This window comes from Electrophorus electricus, chromosome 11 (genome assembly GCF_041902795.1).
Source record: "Electrophorus electricus isolate QZ-2024a chromosome 11, ASM4190279v1, whole genome shotgun sequence".
Lineage (NCBI taxonomy): Eukaryota > Metazoa > Chordata > Actinopteri > Gymnotiformes > Gymnotidae > Electrophorus > Electrophorus electricus.
Genome location: NC_137507.1, coordinates 15,058,232 through 15,077,963, shown reverse-complemented (window position 1 = coordinate 15,077,963; position 19,732 = coordinate 15,058,232). Strand labels below are relative to the sequence as shown.

General features: G+C 40.5%; 2 protein-coding genes across 3 annotated transcripts in view; one reads left to right on the top strand and one right to left on the bottom strand.

Moving 5' to 3' along the window:
- The window catches only part of kiaa0930, a 21,597-nt gene extending 1,865 nt beyond the window's left edge, over positions 1-19,732 (bottom strand). Inside the window, exons 1-10 of one of the 2 annotated variants that reach the window (XM_027003843.3) lie at positions 19,567-19,732; positions 19,292-19,459; positions 9,604-9,752; positions 3,146-3,250; positions 2,792-2,869; positions 2,374-2,475; positions 1,707-1,847; positions 1,405-1,593; positions 507-666; positions 40-195 (exon numbers count right to left, since the gene is read on the bottom strand). In XM_027003843.3, coding sequence (XP_026859644.1) covers positions 40-195; positions 507-666; positions 1,405-1,593; positions 1,707-1,847; positions 2,374-2,475; positions 2,792-2,869; positions 3,146-3,250; positions 9,604-9,752; positions 19,292-19,436 — 1,225 coding nt within the window. In that variant the 5' untranslated portion in view covers positions 19,437-19,459; positions 19,567-19,732. Of the gene's footprint in view, positions 1-39; positions 196-506; positions 667-1,404; positions 1,594-1,706; positions 1,848-2,373; positions 2,476-2,791; positions 2,870-3,145; positions 3,251-9,603; positions 9,753-19,291 lie in introns of both variants that reach the window. The other variant, XM_027003842.3, reaches the window with a different exon arrangement.
- Positions 3,608-9,553, top strand: LOC113573531 (microfibril-associated glycoprotein 4). The gene is made up of 5 exons (XM_027003844.3): positions 3,608-7,289; positions 7,588-7,776; positions 7,974-8,070; positions 8,244-8,426; positions 8,637-9,553. Exons 1-5 carry the CDS (start codon positions 7,263-7,265, stop codon positions 8,882-8,884), a joined length of 744 nt encoding a protein of 247 aa, XP_026859645.3. The 5' UTR covers positions 3,608-7,262; the 3' UTR covers positions 8,885-9,553.

Genomic DNA, 19,732 nt, shown 5'->3' with positions numbered 1-19,732 from the left:
TGAGTGGACTTGGTTGAGTGCATGCCGACTGTGTGCTACCTGTGGTTATTCGATGCAGAGGAAGAGTGACGTAGGTGAGGTGGGAGTAGAGGAGGAAGTACTCCTCTGTCCTGTTCAGCTTCAGCCAGGAGCCCACTAGAGAGCGGCCAGTGCCGGACAGGGAGCGCGAGCGCAGGTTTGTGGTGTTGCAAAGATCTGTAGACAGACACAAACTGATCAAGGGCCCTGTGCCTGTTCGTCAACTACATGGTGTTTCTTGATACCATATAGATAGACTTGCATTACAAAAGTCAAACTGGAGAGATCAGAGGGCAATGTTCATATTGTAATTAATAGTATAAGCACTGGTCTCTTTTCTCACTTCTATAAAAGTGTGTCAGTAAACATTAGTCAGCAGGACACACTTCTCAGTGTCAAAACTAACACAATGAAACTTAACAAGGTCATAATTTAAAATGGCTTCCTCCAGGTCATCGCAACAGCTGGGGGGTGCAAAGAGGCCTCACCTTCATCGTCCTCTTCCCTGAAGAACTCCTCGCTGTCGTTGGCGGAGTGGGATTTCTTCATCTCAGCAATACGGTTTCGGGGCACTTTACGGCGCAGGGAAGGAGAGAAGAAGGAGGGTCTGTTCCTCTCGGGTGTGGGGGGAGTGCTGAACGAGGTCACCTGCAGGAGCGGCAAGACGTCAACACTGAGAGCACCAAAAACACTTAATCTCCAGAGTGGTTCTCTGCGATCAAAATTCTATCAAGGAAATAAGCATTTCTGACAGATGCGAGAACAACATGATGAAGACATAAAGCTGAGGATGTTGTTTGTGCTCTGGGGCCACGTTTTGCTGGTACTTTCACATGATCTGAACTTGATCAGCTCTTGGAAGCTGTGTATAGTGTGTCAGTTTTGATTTGGAGATGGTGTCCTTTTTTAGTGCACAGTCCTGCTCTTCCTCAGTGTGTATATGCTGGTGGTGTATTTGTGCAGAGTATGAGGTTTAAGCAATTTAAGCTTCCCATTCAGAGTATTCTGTTCTGCTCCCATGGCGCTCTGGGTTTTCTATTTCTCACACCCCTCTTACACAAGAAAAATCCGCTCCTTGCCTACTGAAGTGTCTTTTACGAGACTTCAAATTCCATGTTTTTTTCCTCACAGACTTCACATGAATTCTGTCCTACAATTGCATTATGGGCCATTATGCATCATGGGATGGATTGCTATAAAAGCAGTCTTGGAGCAAAAGAAAACCCCAATGCCCAGATTTTCTAAACCATTTTCCACTTCCAGCTGTACACTATTCACATGCTGTTGTGGTTGTGAATATGTGCTGGTTGTGTGTGATTGCTATGTTGTGAACATGTGCTGGTTCTGAAGATGTGTATGTGTGTGGTATGTTGGCTGTGTCCTGACCCTCTCATGTAAAGGAGAGTCCTGCTCCTCCTCAGTGCCGCAAGGTGAGGTGTCCCCAGTGGGCACTCGGCTCACGGCCATCTCAGCATGACCCTTCCCTTGTGGGCCCTTCATCCGCACAAACTCCATGTTGTTGTACTTATAGAAGCCAAAGGACATGCGCTGGGCCATTTTAGCAGCCACGCTCACCTGAACACACACAGACATGCACACATTGGCAAGAGGAAGTTGTCGTTCTAGATCTGTTTCATCACTGCATTTAGTCATGCTCCATGATAACTGTGCATGTGACTGCATCCTACCCGGTTGTCGTAGACCTTCTTGAGGGCTTCATAACGGATGGAGCCCTGGAAGATAACACCCTGGAAGGTAGTGCTCTTGTCACTGGCCACCAGCTCCACACAGACCATCTCTCCCTCTCCCACAGTCATATCACTGAACACCTGTATGCCACACATACTTGCACATAAGTATTGCTAAGAAGTGCTGTAACAGTGACATGTCCACACTAAGCTACCACATGTGAACAGATATGTGTATCTGAATGCAAGTGGTAAAAGTAACATGGAAGGTTCCGTTGATTTCCCATCATATGTGAATCTACAGAGCTGGTCTCCTGGTAATAAAAGATGCTCTTACAGTATAACAGCTCGATTCCACTCAGTAACATCCTATGAGGTCATATCTCAATATCTTTCAAGCTACTCTGGAGTCTATCAGCTCCAAATCCTAAGAGCACTATTTGTTAGGAACACTCAAGTCAGTCACAGTTCCTTTGGGTTGTTCAACCCTCATCCTGGAATTCCTTTGCTTGGCATAAGGTGGTCAGCTATAAAATATCTCCGTTAATTCAGCTAATTATCATGGCTTGCTAGAGTGAAATCTAGTGGACAACACTACATTGTATGGCATATGGGTATTCCAGGTTAAGAAATGAAAATGGTCAGAACCTGAGGGGACGAATATTACCTCCTCAAAGTTGTCAATCATGAAGAAGATGTTTGGGTAGCTCATCTTGGACTCCTCACCCTTACTGTCCATCGGGTGCTTGCTGGGGGAGGCGAACACTTGCTATGCAATGTAGAGTGCACCAGATACACACTTAGAATAAACTATGGACCTTTTTCACAATGAGCCTCTCAGTGATTTACATTGCTTACATACAAATATGTGCAGTGCTGCTGTCTTCAAAACAAGGAACCAAAATGTTCTCCATGTATCTCATATTTCTATTCAGTTTGAGTTTGCACAAGAACAATTTATTTATTTCTGAAACTTCACATATTTTTCACACATAATGTGACAAGGGGTTTGTGATATTTGGTGTTTTACAAGAACACCGAGGGATTAAGAGATTAAGAGCAACAATATTCAACCTTGTGGTTACCTGAGATTTCTTCTTGTGGATGTGGATGTCACCTGCATCTGAGCGTGTGCAGACAGCACATGTGACCACATAGTCCAACTTGAGGGGAAGAGCAAATGCATTATCAGGGTCATTCCAAAGAAGGAATAAAACTGAAGGCAGATGGAAAGAACTTCAGGAATACAGAGCGATTCCTCAAGGCTTGATTCTGGTGAGAGCATGCCAAACCTCCCCATATATTTCCTAAAGCAAGTTGATTCATTTATTTGTTTTTGCCCCCCTTTCTCTTATCATTTAATTTATCTTTTAAGAGTCAGGTTTTCAGGTACATTTGCACAGAAATGTTTTAAAAGTTCATCATTCATATTGGCTAACCTTTTGTAAGATGAGGTTCAGGTAGACACTCTCCTCCCAGTCTATGTCTGGGTCCCCCAGGCCAGGCAGCTTTTTAGAGTCCCTTCTGTACACTTCAACCTCCACCTGGAAATCAGAAGGAAACTTCATTTAAATTAATTCACCACATTAAGAACTCATACTGTCTGCTATTTGGCAAGGTTCAGGGCATAACACTTCAGTAACCTAAACTCAGAAAATGCTAACTGATTCAGGCTTCACGTGATTGCATTAAATAGAGCCCTTCAACTAATTATGTCTCCACAAGCCCTGCTCTCACCATGGAGATCTCTTCACGGAAAAGGAACACCATTTTATTCCTTATTATGATGAGAAATCAAGACCCCCAAGCTGTTACAGGAAATGCAGGACACAAAGGATGGGGTGGGGGAGGGGGATGTGGTGGGGCATATTGGGCACTGTAAGGTTGTCATGGTTACAGGAAGTGAGGCGAAGAGTGACATATGCTGATTGTGTATCGGAGGGTCAACCACCTGGGGCAAACTTAACCTTTAGCACTGGCCAGGGCAGGTAGGGCAGAGTGTGAGGGGGATGTGCTATGCATGACTGGGACATATTGGCTTCATGCTTTGACAAAAGGCATTCACAAGTGTAACAGTATATTTATATATGTACTCATTAAAGCATACAGTGAGACTTTCTTGGTATGGATTATGTAAGGCTTTTGTAATGACAGCATTTAAAAAATTATTATTAACTATTTTCATTATGATAATTATATCAGACTGGATAATTATATAGGCACTAGTGATGGTCCTGGTAGAACTAAAACAATCTTTGAATTTGATAATAGCAGAATTGCAATTATTCATTCTGGGCTCTGGATTTTTAAATCCCCACTCTGCTCTCAGAATGCCATGATCATTTGCCATAAGAAGTGCAAATTTAGGTGTTGTTACAGAGTATGAACTGAGGAGAGATACAATTTTGCTGCTCTGTCATGATTTAGAAGCATCGAAGGCTTTAACCCAGCACAACCATGTAGTTCCTGTCTTGGTGAAAGTTTATATGTTACATTTTTATGAAACAGGTAGTTTTCAGCATAGCACGGTCTGACTACTGGGATTAGTCAGTCATCTTTCGCTTAGCATGGGTCTTTAATATGTACTCACTCATTTACATGTCAATTTTGATTGCCCTTCACTTATGGTACAAGTGAATTTAACCCTATGGGAAGTTGTCAACGGGTTACTAATTATTGCCACGGTAACTTTATAATTGGGAATTAAATGTCGTGTCGCATATTTTGCTTGACATAGTGCATTCAGGTTTTATGAATTATGGCCACTTGCTCTCTGTACATTGTAAAACAACAGCAAATCTAAGCATTGCTGGTGTGGATAAAAAAGCCACCCAGTCCCAGCTGCGGGTTAGTTCTACTTGATTGGAAACAGCAGTAATTAAAAACAACAATTGCAATTTTTTGTGTCATGCAGTGTTATGACCAATAGAGTCTTGGAGGTTATTCTAAGACAATGTATAATGCTTCCAGACCAGGCCCTGCAGAAAAAAGCAACACACTGAAGCAAAATGCTTTTCAGCACAGATTTCATTTCAGTATGTAAATTTTCTGTTTTTTGTATCCAAGAATTATGCAACTAACTAAAATCAATGCATTGAAATATCATGTTTACAGTATATCTTGCAATATTAATGGTAACTATGCAGGTGTATTGTGGATGCTTGAACCACAGCAACCATCTTGTGGAGTACACTCTGCATGGAGACTCGTTGCACCGAATGCCACTTTATACTTTCCATCATCGTCTTTTCCTCTGAGAAAATGGCAAGGCTCCATGGCAACCAAAGAAGGAAATGAGCATACAAACAATAGCTAAATGTTTACAGCTATGGCCATTGGCTGATGCTGACATATTGCTGCCATTGCCAGCACCTATTCCAAATGCACTGCACAGTAGTGCAAACCCAGAAAGGTTCAAATTAATGGACAAAAGAAGAGATAGAAAAGAATGAGAACATACAAGAGCCCAGGTATAGATATTGCTCTGAAAGGGCAGTAAAGCCACTGGACCTGACAACAATATCTACTGCTCCAAAACATGGTAGGCCTCCATGTTATTGAACCAGTTAAAGGGGACTGGACTAAACTACAAGAAGGGCTCTGAATAGCAGTGTGGCACTTTGAACAACACCAGGCCTTTAACAAGGGCCAAGGAATGACCGCACTGTAAACCAGGAATTGCAAACAAATATTAAAATGCCACAAATATAAAAGCACCTCTCTATAATGACTACTTACATAATGGTCAACAGGATCTTGTTTTTGTTTGAAACGTCTCTATTTGTGAGTTTATTGAGTCAATAAATTCTTGAGGTGTTACATGTGCAATGAATCTATGCATGCACAATCACCAAAAAAGACATTTACTGCATACAGGCATTGGTGCACAAAGGATGACTGAGATTAAAGCCTCATTAAGCTGTGACCATTACCCACCACAATGTTATGCCATGAACACTACAGAAAAAAACAAAAAACAAAACAACAACTGGATTTGCGCTTGACCGTCACAGGGTGGGCAGGCAGCATCTCTCCAATATTGTATGAGGGACTTATAAAATTTACAAAAGATCTGTCTATCCTTGAGGGAGGAGAGATAAGTCAACATGACCTTTTAGATGCCAATCCATCCGCTGGAACAGTCTGGCATGCGTGTATGAATCACTAATACTTTCTATGCTTATTATGATGAGGCTGTTTAGATGTCTTTGGGGGACATTCCCTTCCTATACTGGATTAGACTTCTTCACTAAATGGAAAGCATGTGATTCATTATCAGAATATACCTGCCAGCCTTTCTACAAACACGCGATCACTAATGGAAGACTGTGGAAGAGACTTTCTGTTGAATCACAGAGGTAGAGGCGCATACAGACAGGAAGAACTTCATTAATGCTCCTCCATGTGCTGTTTAATTTAAATGCAAATGCAGGCACTGTGAGCGAGACAGAAAGGGTATGCTGATAACGAAAAAGACAAAGAAAGGGAGGAACGAGGACTGAGAGCATGAGCACGCAGGTCACAGAGTGGGACAAAGCAAGAGCAGTTTCAGCCCCTTCCTTTTCATTAAGCAAATTAGTCTGCTCTCGTGTGGAGGCAAAAACAAACCAGAAGCCCAAGTAGGCGGAACGTGTCAGTAGAAATCAGCCGGTAGTCGGGTGGGTGGGAACTCGGCGCCTACTGACCACCTTTGGACATGTCAAGTAGATGACATCACTAGCATTGTGATTGCTTTGACATTTGATTAGTGCCAGGACAAAAGAAAGCGATTGAGAAGGTGACGTGATGGGGACTGGCTAACTGCAGAGGACCTTTTGTGAGACGCTAGTATTGCAGATGGATTGTGTCAGTCAACTGAAACAAAAACACAACAAAAAGGGCAAATGAAGATGTGATTGAATATGGGATTTAAAAAAAAATTGCTATTAGAATTAAGACAAAAACAAACAAACAAACAAACAAATGGGGGGGGGAATCCTGCATTTTAGAGAAGTAAACCTCATTTATTGTCCACATGGGTTTTATCATAAATAAACACACAGGCAATGCACATAAATGTCTCTTAATCATTAAACAAATCATGGACAAATCATGATTAGATCATCTCGGAATCAGACCTTTGACATGAGACCCCTGGAAAAAGATAATGAAATGTCTACAGAGCTGACTGGGGGAGCTAATCTGTTTTCCTGGACCAAGACCAACTTTTTCAGCTCGGGGATCTAAAAATGCACCATCAAACAACTGTGAGCAAAACTTAGTAAATTATTACCTGAATGACTGGATTTAATGAAAATCATTATAATAGGGAACCAATGTTGGAAATATATGCTTTTCTGGCCATTATTTTACTAATATATCTTATAAGCATGTATTCTACTATTTTGGGTTTCTGATCTAGAAAATCATTAAAAACAAAAAAAAAATTGAATTTGTGAAATAGGGAAAAGGTTGCAATCTTTGAAAAAATGTGAGCAAACAGTGTGAACAGGGAGTGAACCATTTTGCTGTGACATGCCATTGCTTAGGAGAACAAGATAAAACAAGCATGTTAAAATGTTCGGATCAGTGAAAATAATGGTGGTGAGCCCTATTTTATATTACATTGTAAAGGACAGACTTCTCAAGCTTGTGATGTCCATGTGTTAGCTAGCAATTTTCAAAATGTAGCATGTAAAAGCAGGCAGAGTCAAAGAAGTCTAGTGTTTTCTCTTTGTGGTGTCTTGCTTTTTTGAACATGCACTTCAATGTGCTTGTGGTGATGAGAGAATATACTGATGAACCATAAATGTTACACATTAAAGCTTCAGAACCCCCTGTCAGAATAAAATAATGTTTGACTTTTACTTCATGCAATGATAGCTACCTTTCTCTGAACCAGCTCTTACTGGGAATCATATGGATGTGTGTGGATGTCCATTCTAAGAGTCTGATGTTCCAGCCTCTAGACTGTGCAGATATTTATAATGACAGTACTAAAACAAGTGGAGTATACCTGATCTATCCTGCAGGACCAACCTCTGGCCGCTATGTATACTGTGACATGCATACTGATGGAGGAAAATGGACCGTAAGTAACTATGGGTTATTGGTTATTAACTGGCCAATAGTGTACCATTTATTATGTGGGGAGCATGAAAGACATTAACTGACCATTTAAAATGGATCATTCATGAGTAAGAATCATTCAGGATGCAAAATGAATGTTTTACATCATTCTGTATTTTTCTATATTTTCATCAAGTAAAAAAAATATTGCTTTACCAGGTGTTCCAGAGAAGAATGGATGACACAGTTAACTTCTACAGAGGATGGGATCAGTACAAAAATGGGTTTGGCCATGCAGGCGGGGAATACTGGCTGGGTAAGGTTCTGAATAGTTCTGGATAAATATAAGGGTTGCAAGCGAGTGTACTTTTAATTCAAGGCTCTGCATTGTTTCCACTGGAGTCAGTGGTTGCTTTTCTGTTTTTGAATCAGCAGCTTTCATGAAGCTCTGAAAAAAAGGAAGTCTTCTTTGTTTTTGCTTGAATGTAGGACTTGAAACAGTTCATCTTCTCACCCTGAAAAAGAACTATGAGCTGCGAGTGGATTTAGAGGACTTTGAAAGAAAAAAGGTCTATGCAAAATACACATCCTTTGGTATTTCTCCAATGGCTATTAATGCCGAACTGGATGGCTACAAACTGCATGTTTCTGGATTTGAAGATGGAGGAGCAGGTAAGTGATAAGAGTTCGGGTAAAATGTGTAAAACTTATTGCACTAAAGAATGTTTGATTTTGGTCCAGCAGGACATCATTTCATACATGGATCATACATGTCATTTAGCCTTCTATGATTAGATAACCTTTTAAGCCATAAGGGGTGATATTGAGTGATGTGATTCCTGGTGCAGCATTACTGCACTGTGTAATTTATGTATTTTGTAGGGGATTCCTTATCTTACCACAGTGGATCAAAGTTCTCAACTTTTGACAAAGACCAGGATTCATATGAAGGGAACTGTGCCCTTTCCTATGTGGGAGCATACTGGTACAACACATGCTATTCGTCCAACCCAAATGGGATCTATACATGGGGGACAGACTCCCAACTTGGAGTCACCTGGAGGTCTTGGAAAAGCTTCAATTCGGTGAAAGGCATCTCCATGATGATCAGACCATTGAATCTGGTCTGACCTTAAGATATTTTGTAAAACACCTCCGGTCACAATTTGTCATGGCAACTTGTATACTTTAAATACTTGGGTAATAAATACAACTATAATTACTTAATTTGTTTAAAAAAAATAGAGACTGAGTGTAGTTGCACTTCTATCATCTATTTTCATTTATTTTCTTTAAGCATATAACATTTCTGAAGCATTTCTTAGTCATCAGTTTGATTTTTCTTGATTTTCTTGTTGGTGCTTATAAACTACATTAAACATTACATTATAATGAGCTTGAACAGAGAGAAATTCCTACTACTTACTATTTATGCAAAAACTCTATTCAGATTGCATTTATATCTCAACACTCAGATGTTTATCTAATTTAAATATCTGAATGTTCTGATTTTAGTTATAAACACTGTATAACTCACTTTGCATACAATGGTCTCTCTTACTTTATTTACTCCAGGAAATTATGGAACTGTACATGTATATGCGCAGTATTTGCTCTACTGAACACATCTGATTCCACGTTATTTAGTTGGTGTATGTTCTGATTACATGAGAATTACGTGAGAGTCATGACATAAGCATTTTAAGCAACACGTGTAGGCATGAATTTAGAATGTCATTGAGGATGGAATGAGCTGTAACGTGTGTGCTATAATTAAAGGAAAATGAATTAGGCAGCAATGACCTTTTGCTCATTTGTCTGTTGAGTGCAGGCCTCTGTGATCTCCTACCTTCTTCCCTTCTGTGCTGTCTGCACCGACATAGGAAAGCTTTCGTCGCACATAAAAGAGCATGTCATCCTGGCGTGGTGCCCATTTTTCCATGAAGTAAGTGGAGAACATCCATGTCCAGAACACAATCCGGTCATCCTTAAAACACCCTGAAAAAAACAAGAGGATGAAGTGAGGCCAACAGGCCACGAGCAGTGCTGGAATGGTGAGGTTTTACAGAGCAAAAGGCCTTGCTGTAGAAATAGGGTATGACTAAAATAGTAAGTAACATTTTAACATTATGCTTGCTTAGTTGCTGTTGGTTTGTTGATAGTAAGTCTCACATTGTGTTTTTGACCCTTACAATTAAAATTTTGTTCAACTGTTGACCTCAGCAAAGCCCTTTATGGTACCATCATGACCCTACAGAAGTATTGGGCAACCAACTTCTAAAATAATCCTTTAAAAATGACTAATCAGAAATTTGTTAAAACATTGCAAATTATTAAAATACTGTCAATTAGAATAATCTGCACAACAGATTCGTGCTGTTGTGGTACTTAATATAACATATTGCTTTTGAAGACAGTGAGTGAGACAGTGAGCGACAGACAGACAGACAGACAGAATGAAAGAATGAATGAATGAATACAAAGCACTCTTCCAGCCAAAGAAAGTGAGGTAACCCAGGGCAGCATAATTCTCTGCTCCCTGTCGTTGTTGCTGAGCAACAGAGTTACTGGGTGGCAGGTGTCTAGGCCTGTGGCAGTACCAGTTGTAGTTATGCACTGCAGGTTGCCAAGCAGAGAGATCACATGTATGACCAGCCCGACACATGGACCATTAATGCTCAGCTGCACTCAAAGGTCTATGGGTATTTTTTACACCTCTGCATGGCAACAAGTGACTTCACTAATTATGCTTCCTTCGTTGTTATAGTTGGCAGCTCGTTAGTGCAATGAGATTGTGTTATGCAAGGCTGGAACAAATGCATATACACACTGCAGCCACAATTGAGTACCAAGATAAAAAAGGGCAAATGAAAGGTGATTCAGTCTGAGAGGTTCACAGGATAATGTTTACATGATAAGACCAAGCAAGCCTCAAACATCAGAATGACAATAGCGTTAATGGTTAAATGTGACCACACATCGCTACCTCTCATTTAGAACATTGAGAAAGAATAATAAAATAAAAACAAAAAACAACTTGTTACAAAAACTTGACTCTCACATTTTCTACTCTTATTTACTCTTACAAGGAAGATGTTTATGAACTTAATTCAATTTCCTCCCTGTCTGTTTATATATGCAAAACTATCTATCTATCTTTGGTTGTATGCCATGTGCCACTGCACAGAGTCATGGCTGTAGTCAGACTCCAGATTAGCAATACGAGAAAAATCCAACCACAGTAGCTACTGAAATGTTTTAAAAACTGTAATGAAAAAGAATATAGTTATTTTCTATTACAGGATGTGTTGCTCACATAGATCGTTCTCACTGCAGGACCAAATGGTTCTGAGCATGGAGAGTAATACATTCAGTGGTATTTTCATGTGAACACAGCTTGGCTAGTTTGTACAAACTCTGCCAGTTTGGCTGTGTTCAGTACAGCAGAACTATTAAGATGGGATATCTTAGTAGTGATACAGGTATAATACAGGTATTCACTGACTGGATCGTGCATGTTGTCAGCTTAAGAACTTTAAGACAGCAAAAGCCTCAGCTTGAAGCTGATATTCTAATTAAGAAAAGAAAACAATTTAAAAGAGCAAACTTCTAAGACAGTGTTGTGGTCAGGATACATGTGCTCGTCATCTGATCTGTCAATGAGTTGTCGCTGTAATTTTCCTTAGGTCCTTCCTAGTCTCGGTTTAGCACCACAGTAGGCAAAACCATAAGCATTCACATGAGTCCACACTGTTGCATAACAGGATGATATGGCCATGGTAACCATCTATCCTTACACTGGAAAAGACACTGGGTTAGATAGATCCTTTACTATCAAACCCTGACATCTTCATGGGCATTAAGGTCAGTCATATTATAGCCATTTTAGCCAGGGCTTCCTCTGGGCCTCTACCGGAAAAGAAAACTCACATACTGGCATCCAAACAGTGGGTAGAGAGAGGCATACAGCAGAACAGAGGTACAGAATGCCACTGCTGACTGCCACACCATCAACACCAGCTATGGGTGTGGGCTAGGATACTGCCAGGCAGACCGAACCTAGACCGGAGCAACTGAGGGCTAAGAAGCGGCGGGGCTTGAACAAGCAACCTCCCACTCACAAGTCAAGCACCAAGCCACCATTGCCCACCAAACAGTGTCTGTCTGTAAAGAAGTGACATCATCTACATTTTCTATAGGCCTTATGCCTCTACCAAGTCGATTTCCATCGAAGAAAATGCTTGAATGCTCAAAATCTCTTAGAGAAAGAAACCTGAGAGGTGTGTCCTATGACTTCTTCATATCTATTTTAGAGCTTTATCTGTTTTGTTAAAAAATGACTGCCTACATGACAAATGGTCACATGGTGAGAAAACAGAAAACAATTTGAGGAAATTAGGCAAGGAACTGAAAAGCCACTCAATAGGGAATCGACCCAAAGGAGAAGTGATATTTTTCTACTTTTAATCAATGGCGGTGTGTAAATGGGCAACTGTGTAAAAGATCCTCAGTCTTCTGACCTCAATATATGCACAGGGGCTCTTAAAAAGTATTCAGAAAAATGCCATATGAACTGGAAAGTTCTCAGCTCACACTTTGGATTTTTTATTTCAATATCATATCAGCATTCTTTTTCACCAGCTGAATACAGCAATTAACACACTGCACATAACCCTGCCCACTACCCATGATGTTGTATTAGCCATCCACCACTCATCAGTTCAGGTCTCTCACAGCAGCAGCGGGAGCACCTTCAGATCAGTAGCCACAGATGTGTCAGCTCTCATGGCTGTTTCGCGTGGCAGCTCCGCACCAGTGGGCATGCACAGCATTGGACAGGTTCTAAACAGCACTACAGAGAACGCGATGAAGCTGACTGGAGCTCCCCGAGGGTCAGGGAGACCCACAACATAGTGGCACCAAAAACAGTGTCAGACCTACTCTCAGAATTTATGAATGTAATCATAGGATTGCCCATTTTCCATACCAAAGAGGTACAGGCCTATACTACAAAACCAGGCCAGGAAAATGGGTACAGAATATCAATGGTACATTATTTATACCAAAGTTACCTTGCTTCTATCTTTAAGTATAATTAATTGATAGAAAAAAGGATCTTAAACAATAATGGCTATGTATTCAATGGCAAAATCACCTCTTCAGCTTCAACTTAGCTTATCCTTTGCAATTAAAACATTAAAATAAAACAATTGTAAGTAACTGTAAAATACTTTTGTTGGCAACTGTCAAGACCACATTTGCATACCATTTCAGGGGTGAGCTGTAGGTATGGGAGATATAGAAGAAGAGCATGCACTGTTGGTGAATTCCAACAAAGCATAAACACACTTTTGGAGGTTTATTATGAAGAAAAGGGGGAAAAGATACCTTCCAGGTAGGAAGTCAACAAATCAATGTTAACTCTCTCATGGTAATAGCCCTCACGAGTTCTGAGTCAGTAAAAACACAAGAAGCAGACACACACCAACAGACACTCTTAGTGCTTCATCTGTATAAATGACGGGGATTACCTGAAGGTGACTCATCAGAAATATCCATATAATATGAATACATTTGAAAAATCGTATCCAGTCGTAGCATGCATAAATTATCCCTAAAAGCCTCTTCTCAATTTTCATTTGGCAAGTGAAACAGAGAACAGAAGATTGATGCTTTCCCCATGTCTCATTAGAACGACAGCTTTGTTGCAGTGGGTGTGAAAATGGAGAGACTAGAGGACCTCTGGATGGATTCCAGCAGTACCGGGTTGGGAGTGACCTTGATTTGGGCAAACATGAGCAGAGCAGCTTGGCAGGACCATGCAACGTCTTTGCAGTGAAGGAGCATGTTCAAGGAGAGTAAAGTGGAACTGTAACAGACACTAATCAGTATTATAGAACTGATTCCAGATATTTAAATCATAAGCACTGACTGGTCAATGGTAATACCTTAATTCATGACAAGTCTAACCGTCAGTGGCTCCTGTTCATCTGTGTGGTGTAATACTGAAAGCTCTGCTGTTTGTTCTGATAATGAGTGTGACTATCACACAAGTCTGCCAGGTTAACTTAATACACAGTCAGCACATAACCAAGTAGCCATGAAGCATGTGTCCTTGGAGAACCTCAACAAAAATAAACCTAAGCATATTCATTTTAGGAATATGACACTTGGTGTTTTGCCTTAAATGCCTGCTGACAGATTTAAATGTGTTTTTCACAGAGATGAAATATGTACATAAGTACATATTTTCTAAAAATCAACTAGTGGGAAAGTTGTCTCAACTTGTCGATTTCATGAGTATATCCACCCAGTGAAGACTGACTGGGTTTCTCAGCGGTGTATGAATGAAGCTCTCAGCCCGTTTATACACACGTCATTAATTAAATAACTAACTACAGGCTTTTCCTTTTACTGCACTAAACTGTGACAGAGACCATCACTTAGAAGAGCTGACTCTTTGATCTGGTGGTCAGAGCATGTGTTTGCCACATGGAAACCTTGGGTTTGAGACTACAGAGGTGTCAGAATTGTGATGGTATCATGACGCCATTGGGAGTGTACCCATGGATGAAGGAACCCCTGGATGAAGGGAGGATGTGTGAGGTCCACATGAAAGGTGTAAAGTGCTGGGGTGTGCTCCCTGAAAGTGAAGGCAGCATGCCAGAGATTGTAGACTGTCACTAAGGAAGGTAAAAACACGTGTCTGGGCTGCTGCGCCAGATAGGTGACTCATTGGTCTGGTGGTCAGAGCACTTCACTACACAAGCCATCCTTGTCACAAAATTATTATTATTTAGGCACTTAATTTTGCTATCACACACACATTCTGTTTGAGGCAAAAGATGAGTCTGCAATATTAGAAAGAATAGAAAGAAGCAACAAAACTACTTTTGGGAGTCAGACTGCTTTTCGTCTCTTCTTCTTTCAAATGAATTTAAAGTGTAAACATTAATAGGTATGCTCTTGCTTTTCATGATATCTCCACAAATGTTGAAGCTGAACCCTAAAATTGGGCTTACCCGTTTGACAGGTGTAGGGTATGTAGCACACAACAGCATGTAGCACCTGTGATTTACATGTGATCAGCCTTCATATATAACATAATAAATACATTAAATGTAATAATAATCCACCTTGATCAGAATACAGTTACCCCTTTGACTGAAATATAAGAAACAAACAAACAAAAATCAAAATAAAAACATTCACCAGGGCCTTGGTAATATTTAGATCCATGTTTACTAGAACATATTTTGAAAAAAATCATATATATACACAAATCACTGAATGATGAATGCATGCCTACCACTATGAAGCACAAGTGTGTGTCTACCTGACTTCCCAATGGCTGCATGTTATTTCTGACTGGCCTTGAATCAACGCTTCACCATTAGCTGTGCAGGAAGTCAGGGCTGTGAAGGGCCGTTTCAGGCCCACCTGACGTTACTGAGTGGGGCACACTGTTGAGGCTCTCCAGCTCTGTTCAGATGACAATGGTGGAAAAGCAGTAAAGGCTCTCCAAACCCCTTCACTTCCTATGCAGGTTAGTAAGCTGGCTTCAAATTCTTTCACTTCCTCTGGCTATGTACTGAGATGCTTAGGAATGGTTTTCTGGACACACATTTAAAATACAGGTCCAGAGTACAAATACTGGACTGAGACGATATCTGAAGAATAGGCTGTTGTACAAATTCATACACGTTTAAGAAAATGTAACAAAATAGAAAGGAAGGGGTTACATTTAATGCATAAAATATAAATATAACAGACAGGCAGATATATGATGAAAATAGATTTATATAACCTATGTCAAAAAAGAGACTTTCTATCAAGATGGGAACTTCACTTAACAAGCTAAATGCTTATTAATGCTGGTACAAGCTTTCCTTCCTTTTGACCTCTGACTAACATAAGCTTGGTGATGAACTATATAGAAAGTTCAACATCCGCCCTTGGAAACAAAATGAAATGGAAATGAAATATTGAAGCTGGACCATGCATCAGTGAAAAGATTGGGGCAACAGGGTAACAAAGAGTGAGTGTGTGAAGCACAAAGGGCCGTCTTGCCCCTGTGCACAGAACACAGCTGGGTGCAATGACTATCTGGCACGCAATTCTCCAAGGCTGGGTAAACAAAATACCTCACAGAGCTACGTCAGCTACGTCAGCTATACAAGGGAGTCCAAGGAGGACACTTGCTGCAGTTTCATAGCAAGGCACAGAACTTTGATGGATTCAGAGAGAATAAAGTAAAATACATTACTTGGATCTGCTGTATACGTTTTTAATTCGTTTTACCTCAGCATTTACGGATGTTCAACAAGCCTAATAACAATTAACTTTGTCCTCTGATTGAATTTTTGCTGATCAACAGCAAGCTTCCTCAGTGATATTCTCTGAGGGGTTGTGGAGTGTTGGGCCAACAAATATTTCTGTATTGAGCAGAAAGTAAGAAAGTAAGATGAAAAAGTTCAAGCCAATATAAAGATAGCTGTGCAGTAAGTGCATGAGAAGTGTGACTGTCTCCCAAACAAAATGACTAAGTGACAACAATGAACTCATGACAGGAGAAGAAGTGTGAAGCTGACAAAATGTTGAGTGAAATCACATTGAAGCATCTTTGGAGGACTGCTTTACATTCATATATGTCTCTAAGATTTAACAGAGGCTGTAGCTGCCATAACCGAATTGAAACGGAGTCAAAATATTAAAGTCACAGTAGACTGGCTTATGATGTAGTGCCGCAACCAGTCACACTGATAGAAGCGCTGGCCTAATAATAGCTCAGAGCCTCATTTAAAATACACTCTTGTTCTGGTTTAGAGTCTCTGAGAGCTTTAATCCACATGCGATAACTGAGTGCCTATTCTACTTCAGCACCTTTTAGAGTGAGTAGCCCAAATGGTTTACTGGTCTATCTCTGCCACCTTCACTGCAAACTGTTGTTTTGCAAATGTAAAACAAAACTAACTCTACTTGGGCTCTTGCAGCAACAGTAAAAAACATTTACATTTACAGCATTTAGCAGACACTCTAATCCAGAGCGAATTACAAAAGTGCTTTGTCATTTACTCATAGAATATATCCTAGTACAGTACAGTAGGTTAGAGTGCAACATACCAATGAACTAGAATGCAGGGATCAATGATGATACCTAGAAGTACAAAATATATAAGGTCTTAAACAATGATAAGTGTAATAAACAATAAGTGCTACAGTTTGTTAAACAACAAACAATACCCTACAATAAGTACTAATTTAGTCAGTCAAAAAACAAAACATATATCAGCCATTTCCCATTTATGTCTAATCAATTATTTTAGTTTTGGATTTTGTACAACCTTGCACAGACAAACTAAAATCTGGACCTTCGATCCAAACCTCATCCTAGATTTTGTAACCACTAGGTAACAAAGCAGCTAATGAAACTAGTTTCTCACCTTGTCAATACACCGGACTCCTCAGTAAAGAAAGGGTGGGGAATCTGTAGGAGGCAGAGTTTGGGGTGATTTAAATACCCCTAATAAAGCTGAATTCTGTGTAGGTGTCATTCAGACAACATAAAGTCCATGGCATGGAAGGCAACTCCTTGTTCAGCACCTCCTGCCCTGTAGATCAACCTCTTAACTTACACTCCTGTGAACTTTAATTACAAGCAATGGCAGCCCTCATCAGCAGGACATGCATATACATGAGAATATGAAAACATAACGTACAAGGCGGACAGTACCCAGATCGTCAAGGGCAAAATTAACAAACAATGAGGAAAAAAAACAAAGAGCAAACTCATCATGAAGAGTGAACTGAACACAACGACTAGGAACTACAATAAACTGAATGCAAATTTTCTGAGATTATTCACACCAAGTACAATCTAAGTACAGTACAACTATTGAACTTCATTTTGGGGGCCTAAATCATTTTATGATTCATTTCACTTTTCTACAGGAAAAGTACAGTCTGGCTGGAAGACTCCCTATCTCCAAAGCCAGAAGAAACTCTCAGTGGGAGAGAAGACCATAGTCTCCTAAACCCATATAGCCTAACAAAGTCAATCATTGCCAAAACTTTTTGTAAGTAACAGTACTGCTGAATAGACTTCTTATAACAATACCTACATGCGGCTGGATAAGACAATTGCTTAACACAGAAAAAAACACTTTGCAATACTGTGTAAGATATATTAGAGTTTGTGTACATTTTATGTAAACACCAACAAGCTGATTTTGAAGGGAAGGAGACAGTGGTGTTGTAGTACGCTGGCTTAGTAAGACACTCTTCACTAGGGCCCACATGCTGTGGTTCCGGAACAAGACAATTCTTGAGTCACTGGGCTGAGCAATTGATATGCACAGACAGTGCCATTGACTCAGTACAGGCTTCTGAAGAGACTGCAGTGTTTTCTGCACAGACTGCAAGGGTATGCCTCCAGTATAACCAGTCCTGTGATCTGAACCTCCCTGCAATCACTCTGTGCCTATAAACAACAACAACAAAAACAACAAATGCACAGGATAGACAAGTCTGTTAGGCAGAAATGGTATGTTTGAGCTACTGTGGAACAAGAAACCAGTTTCCTTGGTTTCCTCAGAATAAAGCTCTGGGTTGAGCTACAGGCCATGCATTGTCTCTGGCATCCATTGGCCTATGGTATTATTGCCAGCATTATGGAAAGAGAAATAAATAAATAAATAAAATAAATAAAAAGTTTAGCTCTGAGGCTAAAGGCTAAGATACATTGCCCACAAACAAGCTTTGCGAACAGACACTGCTCCACAGGATGAGAGCTTTCCATTTTTAAACCCAGTTTTATTCATGAGCCTGTGCTTTAGAACACCGAAGAGGACTTGATTTAAAATGCTCCCTTCATATGATAATTTATCGTTTAATGTAACTGTGCAGACTTGGTCAGACTAAACTATATGAAAATGTTAAATAGGATCACAGGTCAGGTGCCAGACCTTGTAACTACAGAGAATGTAGATTCAGACAGAAAAAGAAATGGTGATCATCTCTGTAAAATTCATAATGTGTACAACAATGGCATGCTGTCAAACTTTCCTACTTGAATAATGGAGGCAACCTCTTGCCTCTAATTACTAATGATTTCATTGACACTTCTTCGGCAAGCCTGAACATAACCATAACATACTGATTAATCTACGCATGACATTGCATTCCTGCACCAAACTATACCATTTTGCGGTGTACGAGGGCTGATATTGCTACCTGCTTCATCCGGATTTTATAATCCGGAGCGGACCTCTACTTCACTGCCGGTACACTGATCTACACCACATGACGCCATCACGGTTAACGAGTTCAGAGCAGTGCAACAACGTAGAAGCCACTTGACCCGTTAACTTAGCCACTGAAAGGGGCCTTTGCATGTTTTGCAGTACACATTAACGCAGTTCTTTCCTGGGAATAGGGGAAATTGTTTTCTAACAGGCGGTCGCAAAGCAGCATGAACGAACCTTCGTCTTTACAGAGTCCAGCTGGTATAAAGATAGCGACAGCGTGACAGGACTCACCGAGACCGCTGAGCTCTTGCCGGATATTCAAACGGTGCCGTTCGTCAGCGATGGCCTTCAACATTTGCTGCAGAGACTGGTCCAGTTCGCCGTTCTCATCCTCCACTGTTCCGACCGCCTTACAATAACTTGAAAAGGATGCCATCTCCAAACTGATCTCATGACAGTCTGTACGACAAAAGGAGTACCCGGTTCAAAGAAAGACAAAACCAAAGCAGTCTGATGTAATGCGCTGGATATATCCAAAAGGTATCCTCAGTGTGACACTGACTCACAGTTAAACGGATCGGAGTTACACTCCCACTGTCAAATTCACGGACACAGAATGACACTTCAGTTTAGATAGCTATGTAAACCAAGAGCGTCGTTCTCACTCCCATCTGCTTTACAAAAGATCAGCTGGACCTGCGAGCGATGGAACACCCCTTACACTTCCTGTAA

What these genes read in the sequence shown, in the direction of transcription:
- LOC113573531 (XM_027003844.3), top strand. Translation starts at nt 7,263, where the DNA reads ATGTTCGGATCAGTGAAAATAATGGTG. An exon ending in CTGATGGAGGAAAATGGACC is followed by an intron (nt 7,777 to 7,973) that starts GTAAGTAACTAT and finishes TTGCTTTACCAG; the next exon opens with GTGTTCCAGAGAAGAATGGA. An exon ending in AGGCGGGGAATACTGGCTGG is followed by an intron (nt 8,071 to 8,243) that starts GTAAGGTTCTGA and finishes GCTTGAATGTAG; the next exon opens with GACTTGAAACAGTTCATCTT.